Here is a 14,168-nt window from a genome sequence, read left to right on the forward strand (position 1 = left end):
GCAGAGTTTGGCAGACCACCTATCTCTTGAGCATAATGAGGGAAATCTATTCTTTTAATACTTCTCATGGCTTCCCCCAAGAACAAAGTCGTTTATAAAAACATTTAAGAAAAGTTTCCATCTAGCAATAATCACCCCTTGGAGTAATCTCATTGGTTACGATACTGATGCTTAGGACACTGCGGGTATGTCTACACTGCAACTCGAGAGGCGATCCCAGCCCCAAGAGGCAGACCTGCACTAGCTCTAATCTAGCTAGAAGAGCTGAAAAGGGCAGGGAAGCCATGGCAATACTTCAGGCCTTCAGGAAGGGCTGTACAAATCCGCTGGGACCCTAAAGTGTACGTACACACTCACACACACACACGTTGTTTGCCTGTGCCGAAGCCTGCATCGCCGGGGCTTCACTGCTACTTTTAGCTATGCTAACTAGACTGAATTTAGGGTGGGTATGTGTCCGTGAGCTCCATGCATCCCATCTCTGACCACTGCATAGACAGACCCTTGCTACCACGAGCAGTCCTACTGATTTCAACAGAGCTATTCCGTCAAAGCATGGCCAAATCTAGCCCTTGGTAACCTTAAGGACACAAAGTCCCTCCCAAAGGGTGGGCATACTATTGTTCTGGGCAAGGAATGGAGCAGAATTCTGCCATTTTTAATCACTTAAAACTCTGGCTCATTGAAGATGAAGAGGACAGCCCACATTTGAGTTATTGTTCTCCTGTCTCCTTCCTGTGCATTTGGAAGAAGACAAGGAAAGTGATGTTTGGTTCCACCAGCTGCTTTTAGTTGGTGCTAGTGATACTTTAATTACACTTTAAATAACTCATTTACCTGTATCTTTCTCCACAATCAGACTCGATCTGTTTGAAGGGGATGTAAAATTACACAAAAACTCCTCTCTGGATGCCTGCAAAACAACAGGAGATGTGTGTGATGGAAAAGCAATGTCAAAGTAGAACAGTGATTACCAACTAGATCAGTGCTGAAAATGTGGACTGAAAAATATATAGTGTGACTAAAAAGAAAAAAAAAAATCTCCTCACTCACTTCTGCCAGGAGGAGGATGAAAACACTAGCAGAGCTGTTCAAAGACTAGTAAAACATTTTAACAAAAGTTGTGTCAAATTTTTTCTCCCCAAGATTTCTGTTGAAATGTTGACCAGCTCTAAAAATTTGATATTTTACTTGCCAGTCTAAAAAAATTACTTGCCCTGAATAACTGGGCAGGGACAATTTGCAAGGCTGAGCTCATCCTGGGGCCAAACTCAGATATGGATATACAACTCCCATTGTAAATCCATGTCTGTGCGAGAGCAGGACATGGTTTTACATTAACACATGGCGACAACCCACTTTCCTCAAGCGTAGGTAGATCTCAAAAGAATGTTATAAACTGCCAATGAAAGGGCGAAGCAATCTCACCTAGCAGTGCAGAGAGATTGATATCGGAGTAGAAAAGGAATGTGAAATGAATGAAACAAGCGAGATCAAACTGGGCTACGGAAAAGAGAGTGCAGTTATTTGTTTATAAAGCAAAACGGAGCAGGCTACCGGCAAAACATACTAAAAACTGCGGGTAGGGTGACAGCTAATGGAACGGTGGGGTTGGTCCCCGTGGGAAGACCAGGCCCGGTGCTCTTGTGTCAGGGCAGGTGAGCCCAATGGAGCCAGTTCAAGGGGGCAGGGCCAGCCCTGGGACTAGAAAGGCCTGCTGGAGGCCAAGAGGAGGAAGAGTGGCTGGGGCAGGTTGTGCCGGGGGAGCGGAACCACAAAGGAGTGGCGCTAACTCTGGTGGTGGGTTCCTGGGACAAAAGACCAGGGGCCCAAGAAGGTGGCTCTGGGGCCGGTGTTCCAGAAGGGAAGCAAAGCTGGCTGAGAGCAGAGAACTGGCAGTGAAGCTGAAAGAGCAGGATTACCACAGACCCCTGGGAGGGGAGGCTGCGAAACACTAGACAAAGGGCAAGCCAAGGAACTGTTTTTGTGTGGAGTGTGCTTATGTTCGGACAAATAAACCTACTTCAAGGAGACTGGGTCTGGTGGCAAGTGCTTAAGCTAGGGAAAAGCCCTGCTCTGTCACGTATGGTGGAGAATGGGAGAGCCTCAATCAGCCCCAAGACAAGAGGAGAGTGAGGTGGATCTTTGGTGCCCAGTGAAGAGGGGGAACACAGGGACACTTGGATGGTGACTGCTCTATTTGAGCTAGAAATCCCGAGGAAGAGAACTGCCAATCCTCGGTGCAGGTAGCGTTACTCACAGAATTAGACATGGCCGTGCAGGAGTATAGGGTGTCCCGGCCAGCCACTCGCTGGATATTCTCTAGGAGCAGTGCAGCCAGTGGCAGATACAGCTGGGCTATTTTCGCCTGCTGGTTCTGAAAGACAATCAGTGCACAAACTGTTAAGATAACCACCAATCTCTTCAAATGTGGGTGACACAGTTAAGCTCCTCAGCTTCTCCATGATGATCCCTGCTGATTGCAATAGCCTAGAAAGAGTTAGCTACTGCTCCATCACTACCTTTAATATGTTAATTCGCACAACACCCCTATGAGGCAGGAAATATTACTATCCCTCTTTTATAGATGGGGAACAGCAGGGCTAAGTGACACGCCCAACATCACACAGGAAGTATGTGGCAGAACAAGCAATTGAGCCTTACTATCCTGAGTCTCCGGCTGCACCCTAAGCACTAGACCATCCTTCTTCTAAATAAGAGGCCTGATTTGCAAGAGCACCGAGTACCCAGTAAATGCCACTGAATTAACGAGTTGTGGCTTTTGTTCCCTTATCTTGCACTGAGAAGGGACAGGGATCTTTTCCTTAATCTCAATGATTATTACAACATGATTTGCCAACCACTGAGCACTGCAGCTAAGAGTTTCTAAACTACAGAAGTCAACAGAGATCAGTGAGAAGCAAAACAAAACCGATACCAAATGTTGACTACCTAATTCTCCCGAAAGAGAGAGGAGTTACGCTGGCAGAAATCCTGCATTTGAGAAATCAGTAACAGGAAAGTCATGGGGAAGACGGTTCCAACGTTTAAAAATGTTTTACCATAAAACCCCTGGAGTAAGAAAGGCATCATGAACACAATGTGGGCACCTGAAACCAAACCTCACCCAAATCCTTTTATCTTAGTGTGAGATCGACGATAGAAAAACATCAAGCTATCTTAGAGTAATAGAGATTGGTTCTCTCCTCAGATTACTGCATATTTAATACAAGGATGTTAAATTAAATCCTAGTCCAGTAAAGCACATGCTTAACTTTAGGTAGCCCATGGCTAATCACATGCTTAAGTACCTTGTTGAATCAAGGCCTTATCACCTTAATGCTCAATATGGTTAAAACCAATGGGAATAACTAACTGAAGATTAAGCTATTTTCATCTTAAACTTTCCCCACAACACAGTAAAGCTCCTGTCAATTATTCCAAATGGGTCTTTAAAAAGTAATAAAATACTAATGAACTCTGCAAAACCAAAAGTTTGTTGTGTGTCTTTGCATCGCACCCAAAGACACACTGAATCGTCAAAGTAGTCATGCCTTACCTTGTGCTGGTATCTATTGTCAAACGCATGCTTTATTAACAGATTCTTTAACACAGTGATGGCTGTAAATCTGATCTCATAATTGTCCTGCAGAGCAAGAGCTGTTTCCCTCAGCAGCATCCCTACCAAGAAGTGATGCCTGCAATACTCATCGGTTAAATTGTATTCAAGATTTACATCTGCAACAAAACAGCAAAACACTGAGCAGTGCTCGCAATATTTTGTTTTAGAGAAAGAAAACACAATCATGATATATTCGTAACACAGATGCCGCCCCCTCTGTAAAGCATTCTAGGTTGGTGTGATTCAGGGACTATGAACAGCCCTGGAACTTTTGTAACCATTATTCAATGCAGCAACATTCTGATTAAGACTGAACTGACCACAGGTTTTGCCCACCGACTTCAATTACATTAAAGGTCACAGACACCCACCAGCTCCTCCTGTTTAGATTAAACATTGATATTGGCTTCTCTCTTTCATGACCATGTTCTGGCAGCGCCGGACCTAAAGGTCCTCAGAGAGCCTTGTTAAATTTACCTCTCTAGGGTCAGCAGAGTTTTACGGAAGTCCTAGAATCACAGAGAACAGGGATGGAAGAGATTTGCTAAGACCCAGAGATACTTAGCACTTGGGGACGAGCCCACTCGAGGGGTTATCGTAATGACACAGCCTCTTTCGGGGGCTGTTTATGCTACTGAGAACTAACAAGCAAGCGAGAAGCTCAAGCCCTGGAGTGAGTGCTACACTCTGCAGGCGATGGCTAATGGGTGGGGGAATGGGACACTTCATAGCCGTGATGCCTAGTTACAATAGGCCACTTGGCGCAGTGGCTTGGGAAGGAATCTGCACACTGAGTCAGGGCGCTGGTTTATTTTGCATCCACAATGGCAGTACCGTCTCCTTCAGCCCTGGTCAGACAGCAAAGGAAAGGTTAAAATACTCCAGAGTCCCAATACACAAGAGACAGCTTCTTGCGACTCCTGTACAGGATCAAGCTGCAGGAAGAGCTAGAACATACGGGAGGCACTTGAGGACACATCCTCCCTGCCCATCCCCTGTCCTTGCTGCTGGTTTAGAACACCAGGCTTTTCAATATGCCCCCGAGGGCCTGGGGAGCTAACCGGGCAGGGGGTTTAATGCCCTGCTTGCCAGAAGCTGCGATGGCTTCACCCCCGCCAGCAGACATCTTTTGCTGTTCCCAACACACCGCCTCTGCAGCTCCTCGGCCACCAAGGAGCAACGCAGCCCAGACTTTCACTGCTTCGGGTGGTTTAACTTCACCATGGCCAGCTCTTGTTGTTCTCTCCTCTAATGCTCGCACACACAGAGTTGGAATATCCCGCAAGCTCCAAGTCTGGTGGACATGACACAAGTTGTGTGGCCTTTCCCCAGAGTGGACAGCCACCTTGTTCTTGGCTCAGATGCCTTTTGGACACTCCCGCAAATGTGGAAGGCTCCCCTGATACACCTGGTTGGGCCTGGGGTGTCTGGACAGCTTTGAAAATCCCAGCCTAGGTTTTCCAACAGCTGTATCATGCTGATTACAGAAACAATCGGTATTTTAAATTCTGCTGCTCCATATCATCCAATACACCGTTAACTGAACTGTGAATTCTTGATTAGGAGAAAACAGAAAGCAAGCTGGAGAAACTCTCTAGCATCGATTGTTAGTTGTTTTAGTAAAAGTCTGCGTCTAGCACACACCATGGTTATGTCAGTTAGCTGCGTGCAAGCAAGCGCGTTGATTTGAAGCTGTGTATTTAATTTGACATTAGATTATTCAGTGATCCCAGTCGAACCTACCTACTGAAGTGAACCGTTCCACAGCAAATGAAAAAAAATCTAACTAATATGTAAAAAGAAAAGGAACAAATAAAAATACAGCAAAACTGAACAGTATTAAGTAATCCTGCCCTCAACCTTGGGCAGGGGACAGTCTTGATGGTGTTGTTACACACTGTTAGCACATTAACAACGAGGAGTCCGGTGGCACCTTAAAGGCTAACAGATTTATTTGGGCATAAGCTTTCGTGGATAAAAAACCCACTTCTTCACACATTGTAACTTCTGTTTCTACTAATCTATTGTTTAGCTGGCTGACAGCGACCTGCAGAAACTGGCCAGTGTTAGTTCTGATTACAAGAGCAATGCCAAATTCTGATGAAACACAGATGTCTTTCAGGAAACCTACACGGGGAGGGAGGAGATGTGAAAACTGACTTCTCATTATCCCTGCCCTGCGAAGCCACAGACAAACTGCTCTGAGATGCCTCTGAGAGATAACGGAGAGTGACCCAAAGCGGGCATGGTCTGCATGTGACGTGTCTGCTCACACCACATCCCCTGTTCCCAGCCCTATGCAAACTAGTCTTTCTCTAGTGCGAACACCGTACTAAAGGGGTGGTGTGAAGGGTTCTTCCCTTGGTTCAGACAATTCCATACTCCATGAACTACACCTACAGACATGCCCACTTCACCACGGACACGCCCCCGTATGCACCTCTGCCAGGGCAGGCAGAATGGGCACGTGTTAATGCCACTTCTGTCGTGCGCACATTTGAGGAGGGGGCTGTGCCACTTTCTCACGTCAGCCAGATCCTGGTGACTGTGGTGAACCGATTCACACTTATTAACATATGCACGTTTTTTTAAAAGGAAGGAAAATAACTTAAATCACAGAATCATAGAATAGAATATCATAGCAGACACTGGCGGCAGTGAACTACAGGGTGGGAGCTTAGTGGCTTTTCATTTTTCAGTCTGAATGCTGCAAGTACAGAGATGTATGTTAACCAAGTCAGAGCATCCCTGTCCTATTGTGTTAACCGTAAGCAGTCAGCAGACATCCCAGTGTGTCACATCTCCTCTCTTTCCCAGCCACTTCCAGCAGTGCATGCTGTTACACCGGGCCAGACAGACAAAAGGCCAGCTTTATGTGAGTGTGACGGAGATTAGTCTGGGCTGGGCCGCTCAGAGAGGTAAGTAATGCGAGAAAACAGACAGGAAGATGCTGATCTGTCCCCAAGCGCTCCAACTGAACGCAGTTAGCCTTGGAGCTCCCTCGGCGTAGGGCAGTGCTGTTATCTCCATGGGACAGGTGGGGAACCGAGGAGACATCTACGCTGCAGAAAATCCCATGATAGCGAGTCTCAGAGCCTGCAGACTTGGGCTTGCGGGGCTCAAATGACAGCGCTAACAATAGCCATGCAGCCATTCCGGCTCTGGTTCTGAAGCCCAGAAATGGGGGTAGGGCTCGGGGCCTGAGTAGGAATGTTTACACAGCTGTTTTTAGTGCCGTAGCACCAGCCCCGTGAGCCCGAATCTGTAGACCTGAGCTCTGAGACTTGCCACCGCAGGTTTGATTCCCTCTCCCCCCCAGTATAGATATACCCCGAGGCAGAGAGACCTGGTCACCCATTGAGCCAGCAGCATGGCAGGGCATTAAACCAGGTCTCCCGTGTAACAGGCTAGTGCCCCCCCCCCGATGGGAACAGCCATCCTCCTTGGGGACGGAGTTCGGAGGTTGTGGGAAAGGGCAGTTAGCTACACTATATTCAACATAGTTACTGAACCCTGTTCAGAAAACAGAGAGAATTTCTCTAGGGCAGCTCTATGGGTTTATTTAAATGTAGGAAATACAGAACGTGTTGACCAAGAGAGTGTCTGTAGTTATGTGGGCCCCGTCACACAGACACATGAGAATTAAAATGGGGCTCACCGAGGATCATTACAGAAAATTAAAACCAAATGCCACCAAGGGAACCCATCAAGGCTGATAAATTAGGGCTCTCTAACCAATTCAATATGAAAAGGACGTACCTTGAACTCTCTGAAGTTTTGGTTTGGCAAAGATCATCGGTAAATTTAAAGGAATGTAATGCTCGTGATTGCAAATTGTTTGCAGAAATTCAAACTTGAATTCAACCAGTATCTGGATAAAAGACATAAGATTTTAGTTGGATTAGCTCACTGCTAGTTGGCATTCAATGTACTTCTTGTTCACCGCTTGCGGACTTAGCGCAGGAACAGGGTTTGCATGAGACCAGCTTGGTCTCCATAGTATCAGTAACTGATTAGGGCTGGTTTATATCCTGCTTCCTTCGTCTCTCCAGTCATTATAAGCCACTGTGACCTCCTGTCCTCTGCTACCCTGCTCTTTGTCTCCCATACCCTCTCTTGCTACCCTGGGCCTGATACTCCCTAGCATCTCTGGAGTTTGGTTGCTCCAATTCTCTCAGGTTGTTTGAAAATTTAGAACGGTATTGGTGCTCTTGGAGACACCTCTACACTTAGCTGATATTGCAGCAATTGTGTCCATATGGCAGCCAATTACAGTGCAAAATAATTACTGCAAAGCTCTGGTTGATGCTGACAAATAACGCCCCCCCCAACATGCGATCACAATAAATCCAACGCTCACCTTAGGGTCTTTGCGGCCAAATCCAGAAACATAGTCATTTATCAAGTTAAAAATAAACCCTCTGTCCATAAATGTCAAGCAGCGCTGCAGAAAGCACAGTGAAGCATGTCAGCAATCATTAGAAAAGAACGTCACCATCCTAAATCTTCTCTACACCCCAAGAGTCAATTCACCAAGAGTCCTGCCAAGAGTCAAGTCCTTCTGCAGGGCTACTCAAGTCCCATGTGATCTATAAACTTTTTTCTCTGAAATGTACTGGATGATCTCACTTCAGCCCTGAAGGGGCAAGAGAAACATTAAACGTGTGACAGGTTTCAGAGTAGCAGCTGTGTTAGTCTGTATCTGCAAAAAGAACAGGAGGACTTGTGGCACCTTAGAGACTAACAAATTTATTTGAGCATAAGCTTTCGTGAGCTACGGCTCACTTCATCGGATGCATTCAGTGGAAAATACAGTGGGGAGATTTTATATAAACAGAGAACATGAAACAATGGGTCAACTGCTGGAAATGGCCCGCCTTGATTACTACTACAAAAGGTTTTTTTCCTCTCCTGCTGGTAATAGCTGACCTTACCTGATCACTCTCGTTACAGTGTGTATGGCAATGTTGGATCATATTAAAGTAGTTCTGTATTAAAATCACAAATGAGTTTGATTCCCCATAGTTTAAATTTAAATTCCAGGGTATTACTAATTAAGAGGTCTCTTGGTTTTTGGTACTGTTTCTCTCCCTCTGTGTGTGAAACTTGCAAGCTGCTAATTGTGTTAGTACATTCTAAGACAGAGTCTGTTCTCAAAGCAATTCTTTGTAACAATAACTACTCACACAGAGAGAGACTCAAAGCAGTACTCATTCAGTTATTATCCACACCAAGCATCCATCCACATACATCCTCTATTTTAATCACAATTGTTAACAAAGCGAGATGAATACAACAAAAGGGCGGGGAGTCTCTGGGTGCTGTTGCTATTGTTGTATTCATCTCGCTTTGTTAACAATTGTGATTAAAATAGAGATAGAGGATGTATGTGGATGGATACTTGGTGTAGATAATAACTGAATGATCAGGGAGGTGCCAGCCTAAGAATCCAGTGTCCATCGGCCGAAGAAGGCGTCAAGTGGAAATAACCAGAGGACCCCCGGAGGGCAGACTGGAATCCACCCAACAGCCTCAAGGATGGGAGAACCAAAGAACAAGATAACATCTGGCAGCACGGAGCCGTCAGGAATGTGCCATCTGCTGATTGATTCAGCAACAGCATGATGAAGCAATTCCCACAGACTGGCATAGGAAGAAATTCCTATAAAAATGGACTCTAGAAAGTGAGAACTTTGGGGTCTGATTCTGCAAACCAACTTCCAGGAGCATCAGATGAGCATCTGACGAGGCCCTGCTCCCTCCTCATGTCCAGGCCACCTGGCCAGTGGCTTGACATGAGCAGCTCTAAGGCTGGTAACTATGATAAACAACCTTGCAGAACCTGTGTGTGCGTTTGTATGAATGAATGTGTGAATAAATATGAGATTGAATGGAATGTTATAGCTATAACTAACTGCTTACTATGAGTCTTTCTGTATTCACAATAAATGTGGTATTTTGCCTTTAATAAGATCCTGCTGGTTTTTATTTTATTGGTATAACAGTAACACCCACGGTTTCATTTTCTCTGTGCATATAAAATCTCCCCACTGTATTTTCCACTGCATGCATCCAATGAAGTGAGCTGTAGCTCACGAAAGCTTATGCTCAAATAAATTAAATGTGTGCACTCTCATTTTAATCAAAGCTTTGGCACAGCTGCTAGGTATGATGGCAGGCCCCATACTAAAAGTGGAGAATCCTCAGTGCTTCTTACCTGCAACAAAAGCTAACCATGACAGAAAGAGCCTGAGTCACGGGATGTGCAGGGATGATGCAGCCAAGCCATGTTTGCCTGGCTTGTGAATTCACAGCCTGTTCAGTGGTAGCTATCTTTTATTTATTAAGCTTGGGAGAGAGCAGGAAATGACTGACCTTCAGAAAGTTGGCCAAGCTAAAGCTGACACTCCTTGACTCCTCGGGGATTTCACTGTAGCGAATAGTCACGTGGGGAATTAGGGCAAGAAGCAGTGACTGTAAAACCCGATGGTAGGATTCAGGAAACCGCTGGGCTCTGGGAAGCTGAAACCAAACACAAACCACAGTGCACAATCAGGTCTGAGACGGGTCACTGTGCAAGCTCCCTTTAATCACTCACAGAAAGAAATGTTGAGCTACACACCAGAAAATAGTGTGGCGGGGACACTACAGGAGAATAGCCTACTACTGCTACCAACTAACGGAGCTACTCCTTTAGCTCAAGTACAGGAGGTCTGTGCTGCACTGACCATAAGAAAAAGACCACAAATGTTTACAGCGACATAAAGTTACAGTGGAGGGGAAGTGAGGAGAGAGAAGAAAAAAGAATCTGGCTGGGTGTTTTCTGGTTTGTTTAGAAAGATTTACACTTTTTTTTTTTTTTGAAGATCAAGTTTGCAAAGTAGCTGTCTGAATGAATATTGCCTTGTGACATCTCTCGTACGGGTCATGGGCAGTCACATTTACCTTGATTTTGTTTTCCTCTAACAGGTACATTGCCATCGACTTTGCCAGCGCTTCAAAGAAAAACCAGGAGTACTAGAACAAAGAAATGGAGATCAGTTCAATCTCCCAGCAAGATCGAGCGCATTGGTCTGAATCAGAAAATGCAGGACTGTAATGACTGGAGGAGTAATACGAATGACAGTTTAAACCAAGCGCATCCCTGATATCAACGGGTCTCCCTCAGGTGCAAGGGTCTGCCTGGAGAAGATCCATTTGCAGGAGCAGGGGCTATGTCGTTATGCAAAGGCACATAGGAAGGGCCAGCTGACGTCACTGGGGCTGGAATGGGGGGTAAGGCAGCGCATGACTGGGTCCAAAGAACGTTACGCATGGACAGAGGGAGAGCACAGAAAGGGCAGTGTTCCTAGGCTACAGGAGGCAGAAATGCGGGGTCTCCTGGGGAATGCAAAATCAGCATTGTAAGGAACACTCCCCCTGAGTGGAGTCTGGAAAGGAGCGAGATTGTACGTCAGCTGAATGAGTACAATTGCACACGGAGAAATCCACGAGGTGCATCATACTAGGAATCATAGTCACAGCTGTCTCTCCAGCAGGGAGAGCAGGGATCAGTATCTGCTAGGAGGGGGGCCTGGGAACAGATTACAAAGGCTCGCCCCGGCACACTGAGGCTCTGATCCTGTGGATGGGTTTGAGAGGGCAGAAGCGGCTTTGTAACACGGAGCCCCTGACCTTTCCCCCTTTCTTCTCCGACAGTTTACAGTAAATGGCCAGCTACCCCTTTACCTTGAGCAGCTTATTGATGGCTAGAAAATCTGCTGACTGCTTGAGCACTGTGGCCATTGCGATGGCCAGGATTTCATGGGTCGTCTTCGCCTGTGAGGCGCTGGGTCTCTCTGCACGGAAGCCGTACTACAAAGGAACAGGGACATCGTCAGGCCAGTGAGGTGCTTTCTCGCGGTGAGGAATTTACCGGACCAGAGCATTGTCCTGACTGACCTTTATGAAGGACCGTAAGTAATGATCTAGACCTTCCTCATGGCACTTGGACACGATGTGGAGAAGAACCCTACAAAAACAAACCATAGGGTTCTGCTCACTACAGAGCACTCGGTGATGTGCAAGTGTTAGCTCATCCAGCTGGCGAACAGAGAGCATTCGGGCTTCATCCGACTGCAACAGTAGCCTAGCAGCCAGAGGCCCTGCGGCTGGTGTGATCAGACACACCTCCTGAGTCTGAGCCCTTTGGCAGGAGGAGGTTCACCCCAGAGACATTCTAGCCTGACGGAATGCCCTCAAACTCCAGTGGGGGTGAGAGAGAGGGGGCTAGGGCAGGACAGAGGCCACCTTGCCCTCTACTCCCAATGTGTGCAAGCCTGCAGCGTTTGGCTAAACTCTATGGGCCTGATTCTCCTCTCTGACTGGCGTAAGTCATAAGGCACTGCAGTGGAGAGGCACTAGTGTCACAAGTGAACCAGGCCCCAGAGATGTTTAACATGCCACTTGGTTTACCTGCATTTTGACTGGGTCTTAGATCCCCAGGAGCAAAAGGTGTTTTAAAAAGCAACTTTACTATTCACTGCTAGGCCTGGGGTTTCCTCTCTGCGTCTCTCTCAGCTGGGGCAAGAGAGACCTGCAGCCCAGCCAGCTGCCCTCTGGCTTTCACCCCCTCGCCCAGACTGGGGCTTGCGAACACTGCAAGGGGATTTTCAAATTCTAACACAAGCTAGTTTTCACTGGAGATTTAAAACCTGTGGAACCTTCCCACTGGCCCTGGGGTTTCTCAGATCTATTTTTTCCAAAATTGAAATCAACCCAGCAGAGTCATTGGAAGGGGCCAGCTGAGCAACGCCCACCCGCATTCCTCTTCGCACTGAGTCTTCTCCTCCAGACCCTTCTGCCAGGAACGCTCCACGGCTCCACTCCCCAGTAACCTCTCCAGACCCTTTCCTCCTGAATGACTCTTCTGCACAGGGGCGGCGAGGTGTATGGGCCCGTGGTGCCCGCACTACACCAATATGCCAGCATGGGGGCCCGACTCCACCGAAGTTCAGAGCTGGGTCTCTCCCCCAGCCCCGCCTGCCGCCCCCGGGCGATTTAAAAGGGCCCCCACTGCCATCACCAGCAGCGCAACGGGGCTAGGGCGCCGTCCTGCCCGCCCGCTCCACTTCTGGAAGCGGCCGGCATGTCCTTGCAGCCCCTGGGGGGGCGTCTCCACATGCTGCCCCCGCCCCGAGCTGTGGCCAATGGGAGCTGCGGGAGCAGTGCCTGTGGGCAGCGGCACCTGGAGACCCTTCCGGCCCCTGGCCTAGGAGCTGCTGTCAGTGGGGGGTGCGGGTTGCTTTCGGGAGCTGCCCAAGGTAAGCGCTGCACCCCTGTTCCCGCTCCTACACCCCTGCCCCAGCCCAGACCCCACAACCAAATTCCCTCCCAGAGCCCACCCCCTGCACCCCAACCCCCTGCCCCAGCCCAGACCCCACAACCAAACTCCCTCCCAGAGCCCGCCCCCTGCACCCCAACCCCCTACCCCAGCCCAGACCCCACAACCAAACTCCCTCCCAGAGCCCGCCCCCTGCACCCCAACCCCCTGCCCAGACCCTACAACCAAACTCCCTCCCAGAGCCTGCCCCCTGCACCCCAACCCCCTGCCCCAGCCCAGACCCCACAACCAAACTCCCTCCCAGAGCCCGCCCCCTGCAACTCCTCCTGCACCCCAACCCCCTGCCCCAGCCCAGAGCCCGCACCCAAACTCCCTCCCAGAGCCTTAGGCGAGGGAGTGGGGTAGCAGGACTCGGACCCGCACCGCCAATGTTATACAAACCTGGCGCCCCTGCATCTTAACCATAAGCTGGGCATTAAGGGGAATGAGACTTTATACATGGCCATGCAGCACCATGCACGTTCAGCACGAGGATCCATGGGTCTTGAACCTGGGGCCCCTGGGTCGCCGGGCAGCCTTCATATCCCAACAGCCATCCAGCAGCTTACTAGCACAGGGTGGGCTAAGCAGCTAATGGAATCCTAGCCCCCCCAGGGGCACCGCCCACAGGAGTCCAGATTAAAGGAGCGCCTGCTTCCCTGACCAGCTCGGGGTTCCTGTCCCTGCTCTTCCGGCTCTGACCTTCAGCTCGGACTCTGGGCTCTGGCATCCCGCTCAGACCTCTACGCCTAACCGCCCATGTCCCAGCCCGTAACAAGCAGTGCTGTGAAAGTGATTCTTAATAATATTAGAGTCGAACCGATTCTAATTCAGGCTCTAGGACCTGGTGGGAAGTGACAGCTCAGAGTAGACAAGTGACTCTAGTCTCACTCAAACAATGTCAGGATCCTCAAGACAATTAGGGTCAGATTCTGCAAGCTTTACTCATGTTGAGTAACATTTACTCCTGCCCCAAACAGGACCACTCACAAGAGCAAATCCTACTCCGCACAGCTCAGAAAGAGCCTGGCCCTCCAAAAACAAAGTTTTGAAGCCAAGAAGTAAAATAACAAAAAAGAGGGAGAATCAAATTCCCCTGATCTCTGACTTCAACTCCAAATACTTTTAAATAAAGGCAAGATCTTTTGCTAAAGCAAGCTGACTTCCTGCTCTGTTTGTGGAGCT

At 48.2% G+C, this 14,168-nt stretch overlaps 1 protein-coding gene across 18 annotated transcripts in view; it reads right to left on the bottom strand.

The window, feature by feature from the left end:
• DOCK11 (dedicator of cytokinesis 11) overlaps nucleotides 1-14,168 on the bottom strand; it is a 128,801-nt gene that overhangs the window by 41,489 nt on the left and 73,144 nt on the right. For 9 of the 18 annotated variants that reach the window (XM_043523009.1, XM_043523005.1, XM_043523013.1 and 6 more), the window contains exons 25-34: nucleotides 11,564-11,633; nucleotides 11,351-11,476; nucleotides 10,568-10,639; nucleotides 9,998-10,144; nucleotides 7,983-8,066; nucleotides 7,382-7,493; nucleotides 5,366-5,404; nucleotides 3,560-3,738; nucleotides 2,261-2,377; nucleotides 838-913 (exon numbers count right to left, since the gene is read on the bottom strand). In XM_043523009.1, coding sequence (XP_043378944.1) covers nucleotides 838-913; nucleotides 2,261-2,377; nucleotides 3,560-3,738; nucleotides 5,366-5,404; nucleotides 7,382-7,493; nucleotides 7,983-8,066; nucleotides 9,998-10,144; nucleotides 10,568-10,639; nucleotides 11,351-11,476; nucleotides 11,564-11,633 — 1,022 coding nt within the window. The remainder of the gene's footprint in view (nucleotides 1-837; nucleotides 914-2,260; nucleotides 2,378-3,559; nucleotides 3,739-5,365; nucleotides 5,405-7,381; nucleotides 7,494-7,982; nucleotides 8,067-9,997; nucleotides 10,145-10,567; nucleotides 10,640-11,350; nucleotides 11,477-11,563; nucleotides 11,634-14,168) is intronic. The other 9 variants (XM_037908166.2, XM_043523012.1, XM_043523015.1 and 6 more) reach the window with 1 other exon arrangement.

Source organism: Chelonia mydas, chromosome 9 (genome assembly GCF_015237465.2).
Source record: "Chelonia mydas isolate rCheMyd1 chromosome 9, rCheMyd1.pri.v2, whole genome shotgun sequence".
Lineage (NCBI taxonomy): Eukaryota > Metazoa > Chordata > Testudines > Cheloniidae > Chelonia > Chelonia mydas.